Source organism: Zootoca vivipara, chromosome Z1 (assembly GCF_965207765.1).
Source record: "Zootoca vivipara chromosome Z1, rZooViv2.hap1.1, whole genome shotgun sequence".
Lineage (NCBI taxonomy): Eukaryota > Metazoa > Chordata > Lepidosauria > Squamata > Lacertidae > Zootoca > Zootoca vivipara.
The window spans coordinates 3,739,109-3,754,525 of record NC_142583.1 but is presented as its reverse complement, the minus strand read 5'-3'; the positions used below and the strand labels follow the sequence as shown (position 1 = coordinate 3,754,525).

The 15,417-nt window shown below is 41.5% G+C and overlaps 1 protein-coding gene across 2 annotated transcripts in view; it reads left to right on the top strand.

The window, feature by feature from the left end:
• The first annotated feature begins 2,441 nt into the window (after window positions 1-2,441).
• Window positions 2,442-15,417, top strand: part of STX18 (syntaxin 18) — a 50,230-nt gene continuing 37,254 nt past the window's right edge. For both annotated transcript variants that reach the window (XM_088657513.1, XM_035112073.3), the window contains exon 1: window positions 2,442-2,661. Coding sequence is in view for 1 of the 2 variants with exons in the window: in XM_035112073.3 (XP_034967964.2) it covers window positions 2,467-2,661 (195 nt within the window). In the remaining variant the exon portion in view is untranslated. The remainder of the gene's footprint in view (window positions 2,662-15,417) is intronic.

Sequence of the window (15,417 nt, the reverse complement as noted above, 5' to 3'; positions counted from 1 at the left end):
ATAGTTAACTGAATGAAGGGGAAAGGTGGGCAAGGTCACCTCCACAACTGAGACCTAAGAAATACAACGTACAGGGTAATCTACAGATGGCAACCTGCCAAGGAACAGCTAAGCTGATACCATTACTAAGGTGGTGACTAGGTCCCTTGAGAAATGTCCCATTATGTATAGTTGACATTAGAGACCATTGCTTTTATAAGACACAGTATAATAATAATAAAGGTTAAATTGCAATGTGGACTCTTGTTGACATTCCATCGGCACTCAGTGGGCCTCAGTTAAAACTCAATGAACTGTCAGAGAGAGGGATGTGCCTGAAGCGTATCAAAAGGAAGACACAGCCCTGTATGAGTCAGCCTGGAGTTGGGAGAGGAAGCTGAGATCTGAGCAGCAGCAAGCAGTAACTGTCCAAGGATGGAGAGGTCAGGGTCGCAGTGGTGAACGTGAAACCCAGCTTGTAAGAAGAGCAGAAGTCAGATTGTCAGTGGTTCACAAAAGAGGTAACATTATAAAGCAAACATCAAAGTTTCATTTAACATCTAGCCTTGTAAATACATCCTATTATCAGATATAACAACAACAACAACAACAACAACAACAACAACAACAACAACAACAACAACAACATATTATTATTATTATTCATACCCCACCCATCTGGCTGGGTTTTCCCAGCCACTCTCAGCGGCTTCCAACAGAAAAATAAAATACAGTAATCTATTAAACATTAAAAGCCTCCCTGAACAGGGCTGCCTTCAGATGCCGTCTAAAAATCTGGTAGCTGTTTTCCTCTTTGACATCTGATGGGAGGGTGTTCCACAGGGTGGGTGCCACTACCAAGAAGGCCCTCTGCCTGGTTCCCTGCAACTTGGCTTCTGGCAACGAGGGAACCACCAGAAGGCCCTCGGTGTTGGACCTCAGTGTCCGGGCAGAACGATGGAGGTGGAGACGCTGCTTCAGGTATACTGGACCGAGGCCGTTTAGGACTTTAAAGGTCAGCACCAACACTTTGAATTGTGCTCGGAAACGTACTGGGAGCCAATGTAGATCTTTCAAGACCGGTGTTATGTGGTCTCGGCGGCTGCTCCCAGTCACCAGTCTAGCTGCCGCATTCTGGATTAGTTGTAGTTTCCGGGTCACCTTCAAAGGTAGCCCCACGTAGAGTGCATTGCAGTAGTCTAAGTGGGAGATAACCAGAGCATGCACCACTCTGGCGAGACAGTCTGCGGGCAGGTAGGGTCTCAGCCTGTGTACCGTACCAGATGGAGCTGATAGATAGTTGCCCTGGACACAGAATTGACCTGCGCCTCCATGGACAGCTGTGAGTCCAAAATGACTCCTAGGCTGTGCACCTGGTCCTTCAGGGGCACATAATAATAGTTTGGCTTTTCAGTTTAAGCCTCCTGGTCTGTTTGTCCCATAGTCTAAACCCAGCTACTGTATGATGTCTTAATAAGGGAGTATTTAGGACTAATTGGTGGCAGTGGAGATTTGTGGATGATGGGCAGTATACAAATTTAATAAATAATAATAATAATAATAATAATAAAGCAGGTGCTGCTTTTGGCTCAAGAGCTTGTTACTCAGCTCTGTTCTGTCCTACTATAAGTTGTCATAGAACTGCAAAGTTGGAAGGTCCAACCCCATAACAATGCAGGAGGAATATGAAGCTGTCCCATATGGGGATCGAACCAGCAACCAGCCATCCTACAGCAACCATCACTGAACCCAGGGCCAGATTTAGGTTTGATGAGGCCCTCAGCTACTGAAGGTAATGGGGCCCTTTATATGTCCAGCTGTCCTTTGTCAACAAATTGTCGGTGTTTTTTGTGTTGAATATACAGGTATGCTATTCATAGGAGCCTACACAGCACAAAACACTGTTGCTGCATGTACGTTTTATTTTATTTGTTTTTTTATCTTATATTTTGGAAATGTACGTCCAGGTTTTTTCCCCTTTGAATTTTTTTTGGGCCCCCAAGAGTGGGGCCCTAAAAGCTATAGCTTGTTTAGCTTACATGTAAATCCGACACTGACTGAACCCCCCGCTTTCCCCCTCAGCCCCGTTTCCGTAAAAGTCCGGCTCTTGGCCATAGCCCTGGATTCTCCTCAGGAGACCAAAGGGGGCAGCGGCGCCTTCTTCTCCATTCCTCCGGGGGGGGGGGTTGGGGACCGGGAATAATGAGGCGGAGAAGCCGGAAAATGAACGGGAGACTCCGGGGAGCGCTCCTAGGTCGCAGTGTGAGCGCTTTCCCATTTCTGCCGGGCGCTCCTCGAAAGCGAACCGGGACCCCCCCCCCTCCCAGTCCCCGGTCCTCCGACAAGAGAAGGCTGCATAGAAAGAAGGCTTCCTAGGCCGCCCTGAGCCGGCCAACCCGCAAGCGCCGGGCGGAGGCGGAACCTTCGCGCGCGGTCCCGGCTGACGAGGGGGACGCCTTTTCACGGAGGGACGCTTTCCGCCTCGCCATGGCGGTGGACATCACGCTGCTGTTCAAGGCGAGCGTGAAGACGGTGAAGACCCGGAACAAGGCCCTGGGGGTCCCGCTGGGCGGCAGCAGCAGCAGCAGCAGCGACAGTCCCCGCGACGACGCCCAGCTCCTGCTCAAGCGCGGAGGTGGGCAGCGCTCCAAAGGCGACTTCTCCAGCCGCGCCCGCGAAGTGGTGAGTGGAGCTGCCGGGGGGGGGGGCGAGCGAGGACGTGGCTGGGGGGGGGGCTCTCGCCTCTCACGGGCAAAGGCCTCGCTGACGACAAGGACAAGGGCAATTAAATTCAGAAAACAGTATCTGGCCGCGACACCACGGGCAGCAGCTCAGTTGAGGCTTATTTCCGAAACAAACCCGCCAGATGGGGGCATCTTGAGGCTGCGTATTCGGAAGTGAAGAAGCGGCACTCTGCACATGCTCGAAGTGCTCCTTTGTTCGCAGGTCGCTAGAGAGAGGGGTTGGAGTTCTGCTTGGGTAGGATCTGGAACACACTGAACACGCTGTGCTGGGTTGTGTTAAGAGGAAAAAAGAGGGGTGCGGAGTATGTTGAAGCATATTCTTTGCGGATCTGATCCTCTTGCATTACCCCCACCCCCACCCAGTGGTGGCTGTAAAGGAGGATGGGGTGTTATTTTTTATTTTTATACCCAGTGGTTCCCAGAGTGGAGAACAACATTAATCCGTATTACTGTATTACAAAAAAGTACAATACTGTACATAAAAATACATCTATCAAGACAATATAAAATAGAGGCAAGGTTTTCAATGGCCAACATCGGGGGGGGGGGATAGAGCAGCTTCAATAAGGTGCTATATATCAGAAGCAGTCTGTAAAACACTCTTGACACTAGCTGTGCCCATATGTGCCCATATGTCAACCCCACTAAATTTAATGGGATATAAGTTCAGGTTTGTGTTTATTATGGGATTGCAGCCTAAAGCACCTTGCAGAATAGGAGTGGGCTTTTGGAGAGTGAGAAACTCATCCATTGTGACAATTGTTTTTCTTCATCGCTGAAGAGGAAACTTGAACCAGGAATGGACAAAGGGGTTTACACAACATGTAAAAGTTGTACTGCAACATTATCATAATAGGCTTCTTGTTCAATGATTGAATTTGACATCAGTGATTTACATCACAGTCTTAAGCATTTCTACTTGGATGTTCCTCTGATCTAATGGGACCAACTGTAGAATAACTGTAGACATAACTGGATTGCAGCAGAGCTTTCCAAACTGTGTGTCACGACATGTTAGTGTGTCGGCTGCCGCAGGTGTATCGTGCGAATGCTCCCTGTATTCCTCCCACGTCTGGAAAGGGGTAGTTTAACCTCCAGTTTGCTAGTAAAACTGAATTACTGTGTCACAAAATGATGCATGTCTAAAAAGTGTGTCACCAACATGAAAAGTTTAGAAAGCTCTGGTGTAGGCTATGTTCTGCGTTCTGTTGGAGGCAGCAATGCTTCCGAATGCCAGTTGCTGGAAACCACAGGAGGGGAGAGTTGCTCTTGGGCTCATGTTCTTTTTGCAGATTCTCCACAGGGATATGGTGGGCCACTGTGAGAACAGGATGCTGGACTGGATGGGCCATATCCAGAAGGTTCTTATGTTCTAATGCAGAGATTTCCAAACTGTGGGTTGTGACACATTAGTGTGCCGCCTGCAGTGTGTAGGTGTGTAGCATGAATGCTCCCCACACTCGTTCTGGGGCTGGGAAGGGTTAGTTTAACCTCTGGTTTGCTTGTCGTTAGTGTCCGACTCTTCGTGACCCCATGGACCAGAGCACGCCAGACACTCCTGTCTTGCACTGCCTCCCGCAGTTTGGTCAAACTCAAGTTGGTAGCTTCGAGAACACTGTCCAACTGTCTTGTCCTCTGTTGTCCCCTTCTCCTTATGCCCTCAATCTTTCCCAACAACAGGCTCCAATACTTTGGCCACCTCATGAGAAGAAAAGACTCCCTGGAAAAGACCCTGATGTTGGGAAAGAGGACGACAGAGGACGAGATGGTTGGACAGTGTTCTCCAAGCTACGAACATGAGTCTGACCAAACTGCAGGAGGCAGTGGAAGACAGGAGTGCCTGGCGTGCTCTGGTCCATAGGGTCACGAAGAGTCGGACACAACTAAACGACTAAACAACAATAACATCCCTGATTCAGTGGCATGTGTAAATTGTGTGGAACAGAGTTTGCTGTCCTTGAATACATATGTATTTCTTTCAGTCTTGCCAGTGACAAGCTTATTGGTTCCTTGCTGTCTTACTAGAGACTATTTCCACTCCCTCTATACACTCCCATAGCCTCTTTCCACTGATGCATTAGGAATAGCAGCTTCTGTCCCAATGAAAGGGGCATTATCCACATATCATGCGCTAGAGCAGGCATCCCCAAACTGCGGCCCTCCAGATGTCTTGGCCTACAACTCCCATGATCCCTAGCTAACAGGACCAGTGGTTGGGGAAGATGGGAATTGTAGTACAAAACATGTGGAGGGCCGAAGTTTGGGGGTGCCTGCGCTAGAGCAAAAGGGTCAGTACAAATGCAGTAGAATATACAACTAAACTGTAATGCTTATTTTACTACTAATACTGTATATGGATTTCTAATGACATATTGTTTTATTTTGTCTTTTGCTGTAAACCATTAGAGCTGGGGGGTTTTCATAGTAGCAAAAGAGGGCAGCTATTAACATTGACTAATGGGAAAGTGTTGTCCTAATTAGTTCAGTTAATAAAAACTTTTTCTCCCACAATCCCTCACCAGCACTCCAATGTTGCTTATCTGTTAAGTGATGTATTTTAGTGTCAATATTTGCACTTCCTTTTCTTCTAATAGTTAATGCTAACCACCAATATCTGTTGCTACAAAGCCTCCTTGGAATGTGTACATGTACCTGAATGTGTACATGTACATTTTGGAATGTGTATGTACATTTTATTCTTCACACAAACATCACATCACATCACATCTGTATATAAACCCTTGGAAGGCTGTTGATGTATGTAAATCAGAGAAATTATATCTGAAAATAAGGGCACCTTCTTAGCCTGGTATCTAGAATGCTTTTTTTCAGGGGAGAGGAGATTGCAAGTAACTTGCTTACCTCTTTTCTGAGGAGCTATATACTGGTAAATGCTATGTTTGTATGCAGACAGCCCCATGTTTAATCCTTGGCATCTCCTGTTGGATGAATCTTCTGTAGGGGTTGGGCTCTGGAAGACCTGAAACCTTGTACAGTTGCAGCTAGCTGTAGTAGAATGTACTGGAACTGATCTGTTCTGAGCTGTATGGTGATCTTGTAAAATAGTTGAAATGTACAGCCTTATGAAGTGTTACCCAAGCACTAAACTACCGGACATTAGGTAGTTCTGATTAAAGTGATCATTTGCTGTCAAGAGTTGGTGTTGCAATAAAATAAAGTGAAGTATTTACTGCAGCTATAAACTCAACTTGATTATGTAGACAGGATTCACTCAAATTTTTATTCTTCCTTTTTTTGTTACATATGTGCCACTGCTTCTATTACCAAGCAAAATAAAAAAATTCCTTCAGTAGCACCTTAAAGACCAACTAAGTTTATATTTTGGTATGAGCTTTCGTGTGCATGCACACTTCTTCAGATACTGAAGATATCTGAAGAAGTGTGCATGCACACGAAAGCTCATACCAAAATATAAACTTAGTTGGTCTTTAAGGTGCTACTGAAGGAATTTTTTTTATTTTGCTTCAACTCAGACCAACACGGCTACCTACCTGTAACTATTACCAAGCAGTAAGACTTGTAAATGTAAAACAAAGTTGAAGGACATTTAAAGATCATTCTGTATTCCAGTGCTAGAGGCCTTCTCAATTGTTGGCTGACTACAATTGAGAAAATTAGTCAGGTTGCTACCAGAGTTATCACAGCATAATTTTACCTCCTTAGTTTCTCATGTGATGACATCAGATTGAAGAGTCAGTTTTCAATGTCAAAATGAAAATGGAAATTAACTCTGTTGTAGAGAAACTAAAATATTGTTAGCGTAAACCAGCCTTGTAAATTTGCACTCAAACATTACTAGCTTTCACGGGGCATGGGAAGAGACTTTGCCACCTCTGTGTCATGTTTCTGGAAGGAGTGCACTTTTTCACCACTGCCTGTTGTGTTGGGTTCTATGCTGTACATGTACGGGTAGGAGTGAGCTTTGCCTCCTCTATATCCAGCACAGAAATGCAGTGGGATGGAAGTGCAGGGACAGAATGATTTGTACCTTTGCTGCCAGCTTGCTTGGGTTCTCTGTGGACTGCGAGAAGGCAAAATGCCCCCCTCCATGGCCAGCATAGAAACACAGTTGGTTGCTTTGGCGGGGGGGGGGGGGGAGTCAAGCACTCCATACCTCTTCTGGCAACTTCCTCAATTGCCTGGATGCGGTTCTTAGTTGCTTGTGGTGACCAGGCAAGTGGTTAAAACAATGATGGTGTAAACCAGAAATACTGCCTATTGCAGCATGCTTTGCATTTACAAAGTTTATTTTAATTGATGACCATTATAATTAAGAATAGGGGAAAGAGAATATGTTCATCTGCAGCATAGGTTAAGTGTTAATCAGCTCTGCAGTTTAGAGAAATTAATTTTGGACGTTTAGAATTTAAAATGTTTTCATCTTTCACTTTGCTTTTAATGTGAAGCTAGCTCTTTTAAATCGGACTCATAGCTGAGGTTATAGGACAGCTAGTTCTTCCTCATGTAACAATTTACAGTCATACCTCGGTTTAAGTACGCCTCGGTTTGAGTATTTTCAGTTTAAAGACTCCGCGGACCTGTCTGGAACAGATTAATCCACTTTCCATTACTTTCAATGGGAAAGTTCGCTTCAGGTTAATAATAATAATAATAATAATAATAATAATAATAATAATAATAATTATTATTTATACCCCGCCCATCTGGCTGGGTTTCCCCAGCCACTCTGGGCGGCTTCCAACAGAAAAATAAAATACAGTAATCTATTAAACATTAAAAGCCTCCTTGAACAGGGCTGCCTTCAGATGTCTTCTAAAAGTCAGGTAGTTGTTTTCCTCTTTGACATCTGTTGGGAGGGTGTTCCACAGGGCAGGCGCCACCACTGAGAAGGCCCTCTGCCTAGTTCCCTGCACGCTTCCCTAAGTACGCTTCAGGTTAAGTACGGACTTCCGGAACCAATTACACTCATACCTCGGGTTAAGTACGCTTCAGGTTGAGTACTCCGTGGACCCGTATGGAACAGATTAATCCACTTTCCATTACTTTCAATGGGAAAGTTCACTTCAGGTTAAGTACGCTTCAGGTTAAGCACAGACTTCCGGAACCAATTGTGTTTGTAAACCGAGGTACCACTGTAAATACAAACTCATTGATACTGTAGTTTATATTATGTTTACACACATCTACTGTATTTTAAATATTGAACTACCGTAATTTCCATATTGTGTAGCACAAGTTTTATTTCTGCAGAAAAACAGCAAAGAAACAATAGTTATGTTTATGTCAGAAACTAATTTAAAACTAAAGAGCATGCCTTATTTAATTGTGCATTAAGTTCCAGACCAGTTAATAGCCCTTTGGGGAGTGCCTCTGAAGTCAGCCAAGTAGGATGTGTGTACAGGACAAGCAGTTCGAAATGTTAAGTTTAGTCTAGTTTTTAAATATATTTTTTACTAGACTAACATATGTGTATACACACACACACACACACACACACACACACACACACACACACACACACACCGGTAACAACTAGCATGGATATATAAAAAGTGAGGTTTAGATAAGCAGGGTTGCTGTAACTATGAGCTGCCTCTCTGAGGTGACATTTAGTTTATCTCTCACAGGTTAAAAAGTACCGGTATATTGCTGAACACTGATACCGAGAGGCTAAGAATTTTTATATGCCTCTTTTCTAAAATATGTGCCATGTAGACAAAACTTTATTGGTTTGTTTTATTGCACTTAATGTGAATAATTGTACAAACAATATGCATACACTACAAATGTAAACTAGTTTTAATCCCATTGAGTTGTCACAGCTCGCAGACATCTTCTTTCCATGATCAGATAACTCCCGGCCCCCTTTTTTGTTTATACTGGTCTGAGTAAGAGGCAGAATAGTGACAGAATGAAACTTGTTGAATGCGAAGTAGATTCGCCTTCTGTGTTTGTTCTTTAGCAATTTTGGTATCCTGGACTGCATGTCTATTTTTAAATGTGTCCTAGTCAGACTTCAAAATAATTTAAGCATTGTTCATGGGGACACATTAATTCAGACATTTTTCATTTCCTAAATATTTTTTCTTTTAAAAGACATCTGAAGGCAGCCCTGTTTAGGGAAGTTTTTAATGTTTGAAGTTTTATTCTGTTTTAATGCTCTGTTGAAAGCTGCCCAGAGTGGCTGGGGGAACCCAGCCAGATGGGCAGGGTATAAACAAACAAACAAACAAGTAAGTAAATGGGACCTTAAAAGTATAAACATCTGATAAATGTCTTAGAATAATTGGTGTGCTCCTTTAATTAATGTAGAGAAACTGGTCCCCATTGTGTTAATTCTGTTTCTGGAGCTAAATGGCACAATTATTTCAAATGTGACTGGGTGGCTTTTAGAGGTTCTTGAAATGTCCATGCTGTTGTTTTTGAAGTTAATTTTATTGAAGGGATTGTGGAGACAAAGTCCTTCCCTACTAGATAGTCCATCGTTTCCCCTGGAGAATTCATTACAGTTCTTGTTCTTGAATTGGGTGCATCTTGATGGGGATGGCAGCCAATATAGGCATGATCTCTTTTGCGCTGGACATGGGACTGTGCTTCCCCTTTTCATAATAGCTCCTTCACTTTTGCGGTAATAACAAACAACTGAAGACAGCAAAGTAACATGAAAGAGAAGCATGAAAACAATTTAATGATTAGCACCGAAACAAATATTTAATTAAAATAAAAGCCATGCCTAAAAACCTTAATGCTGACTTTTGGAAACCGAACCATGCAGTGGTATTTGGAAAGCCCAATGTCCTGTACAGTAGATATTCCAAATTGCTTGGGAACTGGAGCTTACGTTTGCAAGCTTGGAATGTCCTGCGGATAATTAAGTTGTGGTCAGGCTTTAGAAAAATACAAAGTTCTTAAACTATGATTTTATAAACATGCTGCAATAACATTTCTTTATATTTAACAGTTTCGTATAGAAAGCTGATACTCTCACAAGGCATTGATTAAAGGTAAAACATCAAGAAAGGAAAAATATTAAATTAAAACTTCAGTTAGGATGTTGACAGTTGGCTTGTAATATTAAACAGATGTGCTTGTTCTTGGGATATTCTTCTTTCAAAGCCTTGTTGCCAAGATTAAAAAAAAAAGACAGCTACATGGTTTTTTATTAATGTTTAATTCCCTTTTACTTTAGATTCTCTTTTGCCTGGTTCGGTCCCTTTGGATGCTGAGATTTTAAGGTCTTTGTATAATTGATTTTAGATCAGAACGCATGAGATTGTACCCATTATTTAAAATTCTGGTTTAGAAAGTTTTCACTTTTGCTTTGTATGTTAAATTCGTTTTTTATGTAATTGATATGTATGTGGGAGCAGAACTTGATCCACTTAGATCCATGCTGATTAGAAGTAGTTTATAATAGATAACAGAAAATCATTAAACTTTTCTACATTGAATTGTAGTTCAATCCTGTATAGTGCTGCTTCTTTTTTAATTGAATTGTGAGAAAAACACTAGGAAATAATGTGATCAGTTATACAACTTCTTTTTGGAACAACTAGTGTTTAACTCAGTATATTTTTGATTTTATTCTGTAGCTTTATTTTAAATATTATGTTATACCATGATGTCCCAAGAGCTACTTAGAGAAGGAGATTGCCAATGGCATTCCTAACTTCTTTTTCTTTCAATAGCTGACACACCCATGTTATACCACAAATTCAATTTTATGATGTTTTGATTGTTTTGCCACTGTGACATTTTGGCATTTTATAAATCTTCTTATAAATAAATAAAATAAACTGCTTTAAATCCTCTGTCTTAAAAAAAAAGTCTGCCATGTGAAACATAGACAATTGTAGACAACTAACTACCAAGGTGTTTATGTTTTAGCAGATATGGATAGAAATATCTTCAACAGCTGGCCAGACATTGCCAGATATCAGGGCTACATGGAGACCTTCCTGGGCCCTTTGTTGTTCAGTGTCTTTCTAAACGATTTGGATGAAGGAATTGAGGGGATGTTCATCCAATTTGCAGATGACACCAAACTGGGAGGATTCAAGATGACCTTAGCAGACTGGAGAACTGGGACAAAACTAAGAAAACGAATTTCACTATTAACATGAATTTTACTATCTAACAAGACCATTGACCCATAAAATGAAAACAATAATCAATGTACTGTACTATAAAATAAATAAGACAGTATTATAGATGATAAAAATTAAAATTATTATTTTTCCTTACGTACACTGATCATTGTTTGGATGGGGGGCTTTTATCCATTTCTGCAGTCACACAATCAGTAGCTGAACTGGTTCCACACAGTCACAAAACAAGTCACAAGCCATAGTCACAAGTCAGTACCATGGACAAGTCACAGTCAAAAAACAGAAAAAGCCACACAAACAAAAGTGCAAAAATATAGCAAAAACAAAAGCTCCAAATATCACCTCTGTGTTGCATGGGTTCTCAGAACTAAACAGCCGACAGACTCAACAGGAAGTCTCTGATAAGCACCAGGGTACTCATTTTACAAATGGAACACACTGAACAGGAAGCGGAACTTTCCGCTTCCAAAGTTCACAAACTAGAACACCTACTTCCAGGTTTGCAGCATTCTATTTCCAAGTTGTTCATAAACTAAGCTGTTCTAAAACCAAGGTACCACTGTATAGTGTCCAGATCAAGAGAAGTACAGTAATAGTACTACTGTATTCTTTCTTGGCCAGACCAGATCTGGGATACTGTCCCCAGTTCTGGGCACCACAATTTAAGAAGGGTATTGACAAGTTGGAACATGTGCAGTGGAAGGCAAAAAGGATGACAAAGTTTCTGGAAACCAAGCCTGATGAGGAACGGTTGAGGGAGTTGGGTATGTTTAGCCTGGAGAAGGGGAGACTGAGAGGCAATATGATAGACATTTTCAAATATCTAAAGGGTTGTCACATGGAAAATAAAGTGAACTTGTTTTCTCCTGCTCTGGAGCGTAGGATTTGAATCAGTGGAGTCAAGTTACAAGAAAGGAGATTCTGACTAAACATCAGGAAGAACCTCCTGGCAGTAAGAGCTGTTAGACAGTGGAATAGACTCCCTTGGGAGGTTGTGGACTCTCCATCCCTGGAGGTTTTTAAACAGAGGTTGGATGGCCATCTGTCATGGATGCTTTAGTTGGGATTCCTGTGTTGCATGGGGTTGCACTAGATGACCCTTGGAGGAACCTTCCAACTCTACAATTGTATGATTCTAAGTTACTGCTTCGTAAATAACCACCTGTATGCTCCATAAATTGACTGCAGTGGCTATGGCTATGGAGAGTAGACCCATTGAAGTTAATGGACATGACTTAGGTTTTCACTGGGTCTGTGGCAAGCAAGACTTAGTTGACTACAACCTCATGTGTTTAACATCAATTTCTTGTTTCTTGTTTCAAAATTATATTTTTGTTAAATTTTCAAATATACATTTTCCACAGTAAAATACAAAACATTATATCCAACAACTTCCGTTCTTCTCCTTCCATGGTTCCTTTATACTTCCAAAATATACTGCATATTCCATGTCAATCATCTACTTCCTTTTATATAATATAAATTTAAATGATACGGTTGAATTTATATTAATCCTCCTAGCATTTTCACTTGCTTACTCCACAAATATTTTCCATTCCTCTTTATACACTTGATCTTTTTGTTCTCTTACCCTGCTGGTTAGGCCTGCTAGCTCTGCATATTCCATCATTTTCAGATGCCAATTTGGGACCTCTCCCACCTTCCATTTTTGAGCTAACAAAATCCGAGCTGCTGTCATTGCGTACATTTTCTGACCCCTAGGTACCTCTGTCTGTACCATTCCTAAAAGGAATGCCCCTTTGGGGGTGTTGTTGTTTTAAACAGTTGTTTCATTTTATTATAAATTATTTCCCAGTACAGTGGTACCTCGGGTTATAAACGCTTCGGGTTACAAACTCCTCTAACCTGAAGGTAGTTGCTCTGGGTTGCAAACTTTGCCCCAGGATGAGAACGGAAATCACACAGTGGAGGCATGGAGGCAGCGGGAGGCCCCATTAGCAAAAGCATGCCTCAGGTTAAGAACGGTTTTGGGTTAAGAACGGACCTCTGGAAGGAATTAAGTTTATAACCCAAGGTACCACTGTAGTCCTTAACTATTCTGCATGACCACCACATATGATAAAATATTCCTTCTGTCTCTTTACATTTGCAACGCATATCTGTTTCAGTTTTATACATCTTTGCTAATTTACTTAGAGTTAGGTACCATCTATAAATCATTTTCATATAGTTCTCCTTTAATAACATGCAGTAAAGCCAGTTGAATTCTATGTTATGCCCTATATCTCTTGCCCAATGTATCATTGATGATTTAACCAGCTCGTCTTTTGTTTCCCAGCCTAATAATAATCTACAGTATACATTTTAGAGAATACTTTTTAATTCTCTAATAATTCCCTTTCAGATTGTGAGCTTTGCTCCATAAAACCACATTTTTTATCCAACTTTCGTAGCAAAATCAATTCCTTTAACCAACATAAACATCCCACCTCATACTATATTTGTAAATCTGGCAATTTCTTATTTAGGCACATATCTTCTAATTACAATGGCTGTAGATAAGTTGAGCATAAACAGTCATAAGTTATGTTGTAACTGATTCTGCTTTTTGTAAACCTCTTTGAGGTTATTTTTTTTACAATCAAGCGGAATATAAATTTTATGAAATAAGATAAATATATTTTGACAGTTTGAAGCCATTATGCCTGACTGTGGTTAGTTAGATTGTTTGATATTATATTATATTATATTATCCCTGGCCTTGAAAATTGCAGTGGTCTTTAGGAGTGATCTGACATTCATGAAATCAGGCTTAGTATAACTATTTTGGAATGTAAAACACCCCTTTCCCCCTTTTGTATTGAGCATAAATAATACAGTAATGAAATCTTTCTCATTTCCCCGTTTTCTTCCCATTATAATATATAATGCAAATAATTTTCTCTGAATTATAAGACCTGATCCCTGATCAAGGGGAAGAATGAAGAAATAGGGCATATAAATAGATTTCTTTCCTATGAAAACACATGCATCGTCTCAGCTTGTTTGTTTTTGCATTGGGTCTCCCCATGTTGATTTGCCCAGTGCTCTCCCTGGGACAAGAGTGAATGCTGAAAGTTGACTTTTCTTTTTCTTCTTCTTCTTTTTTGCCACTTCAGAATGCAGGTTGAGGGTCATTTGATTGAATGCTCCTCTGTATTAAAATAAATTACTGCCTATTAAAAACTCAGTGATGGAGTGTGACAGATTTCAGTTCTGACATACACATTGTCTGTGTGTAGGATTCAACTCCTCCTGTAGTGGGGTTGTATTTCACCAGGAGTCTAACCAGACACAGGTTTGAAATAGGCCATTCCATTCCAAACCTTTATTGGCATCATTTACAAACACTTAAAAACAAACGAACGAGTCCCGTGCGATCCCGTCACCAACCCATCAGTACAAACACTCGCCAAAGGGAGGGGAGGCCAGCAATCTGTTTCACCTTAGTGGGTCTCCAACAGGGGCAGGATCCTGCAATGTACTTCGGCGGCAAAAGATCAAATAGAGGAACTCAGCTACAGTCCTGGTACGCTCCTGATCTCTCCCCTGTAATAGGAAGCATATATAACCTCTTATCTCCACTTTCCAATTTAGAATACATGGTTGGTCCAAGTATTGCTGGCGGATATCATCGTACATTTTGCATTCAAGAACCATGTGAGCCAGAGTTTCAATCAAGTGGGCATCACATGGGCAGATCCTGTCTTCTGCCGTCCCTGCAAACCTACCCCAGAAGAGATTAGAGGGGTTAGTGTTGAACCTAGCCAGCACAAAAGCCCTTCTTTCTTGCGGGTTGTACAGGAATTGTAAATAATTGGGAGTAAATTCCTGCGCCCAAGAGAGATGAAAGTAAAGAGGGGAACCTGTTTTCCTTGCGGCTAAGGTCAGTTCCTGTCGCTCTATGTCCCATAACCTAGTTTTTAACATGGCTTTGGTGGTTGGAAAAGCCACGGCTCCTAGGAATCATAGAATTATAGAGTTGGAAGAGACCACAAGGGCCATTCAGTCCCCTGGAGGTCCTCTGAGAGCCCCGGTTGTCGAATCTTTGTATAGAACAGTTGCAATCCTAGAGAGGGGAAGGAGTCTGACAAAACTTCACTCAGTAAGGAATTTTTATCCACTGAGAAGCAAATGCTTAGCCAGCATAAAATAAAACTCATCCAGGCTGATGTTTATGAACAAAAAGGCCTATTTCAAAGCCTGGATGAGTTTGAAATAGGCCTTTTTGTTGCTAAATATCAGTAGAGCACCCTATAAAGATAAAATGTTCTCTCTTTCCAACTAGCTTTGTAGAATGAAGACCCAAAGGCTGCTATTCCATTTTATCCTTACAACAACCTTATGAATTGGATTCATCTGAGAGATGGAGATTGCCCCAGGATCACCCAGTGAACATGGCCAAGGAGGGTTTCAGACCTGTGAGCCTCTTTTGCAAGTCCCTCTTTTCCAAGTACAGTGGTACCTCTACTTACGAATTTAATGCGTTCCGAACGCACATTCGTAAGTCGAAAAAAATTGTAAGTCAAATCCCATAGGAATGCATTGGGAGAAAAAATTCGTAAGTCGAAGCAACCCTATCTAAAAATTCATAAGTAGAAAAA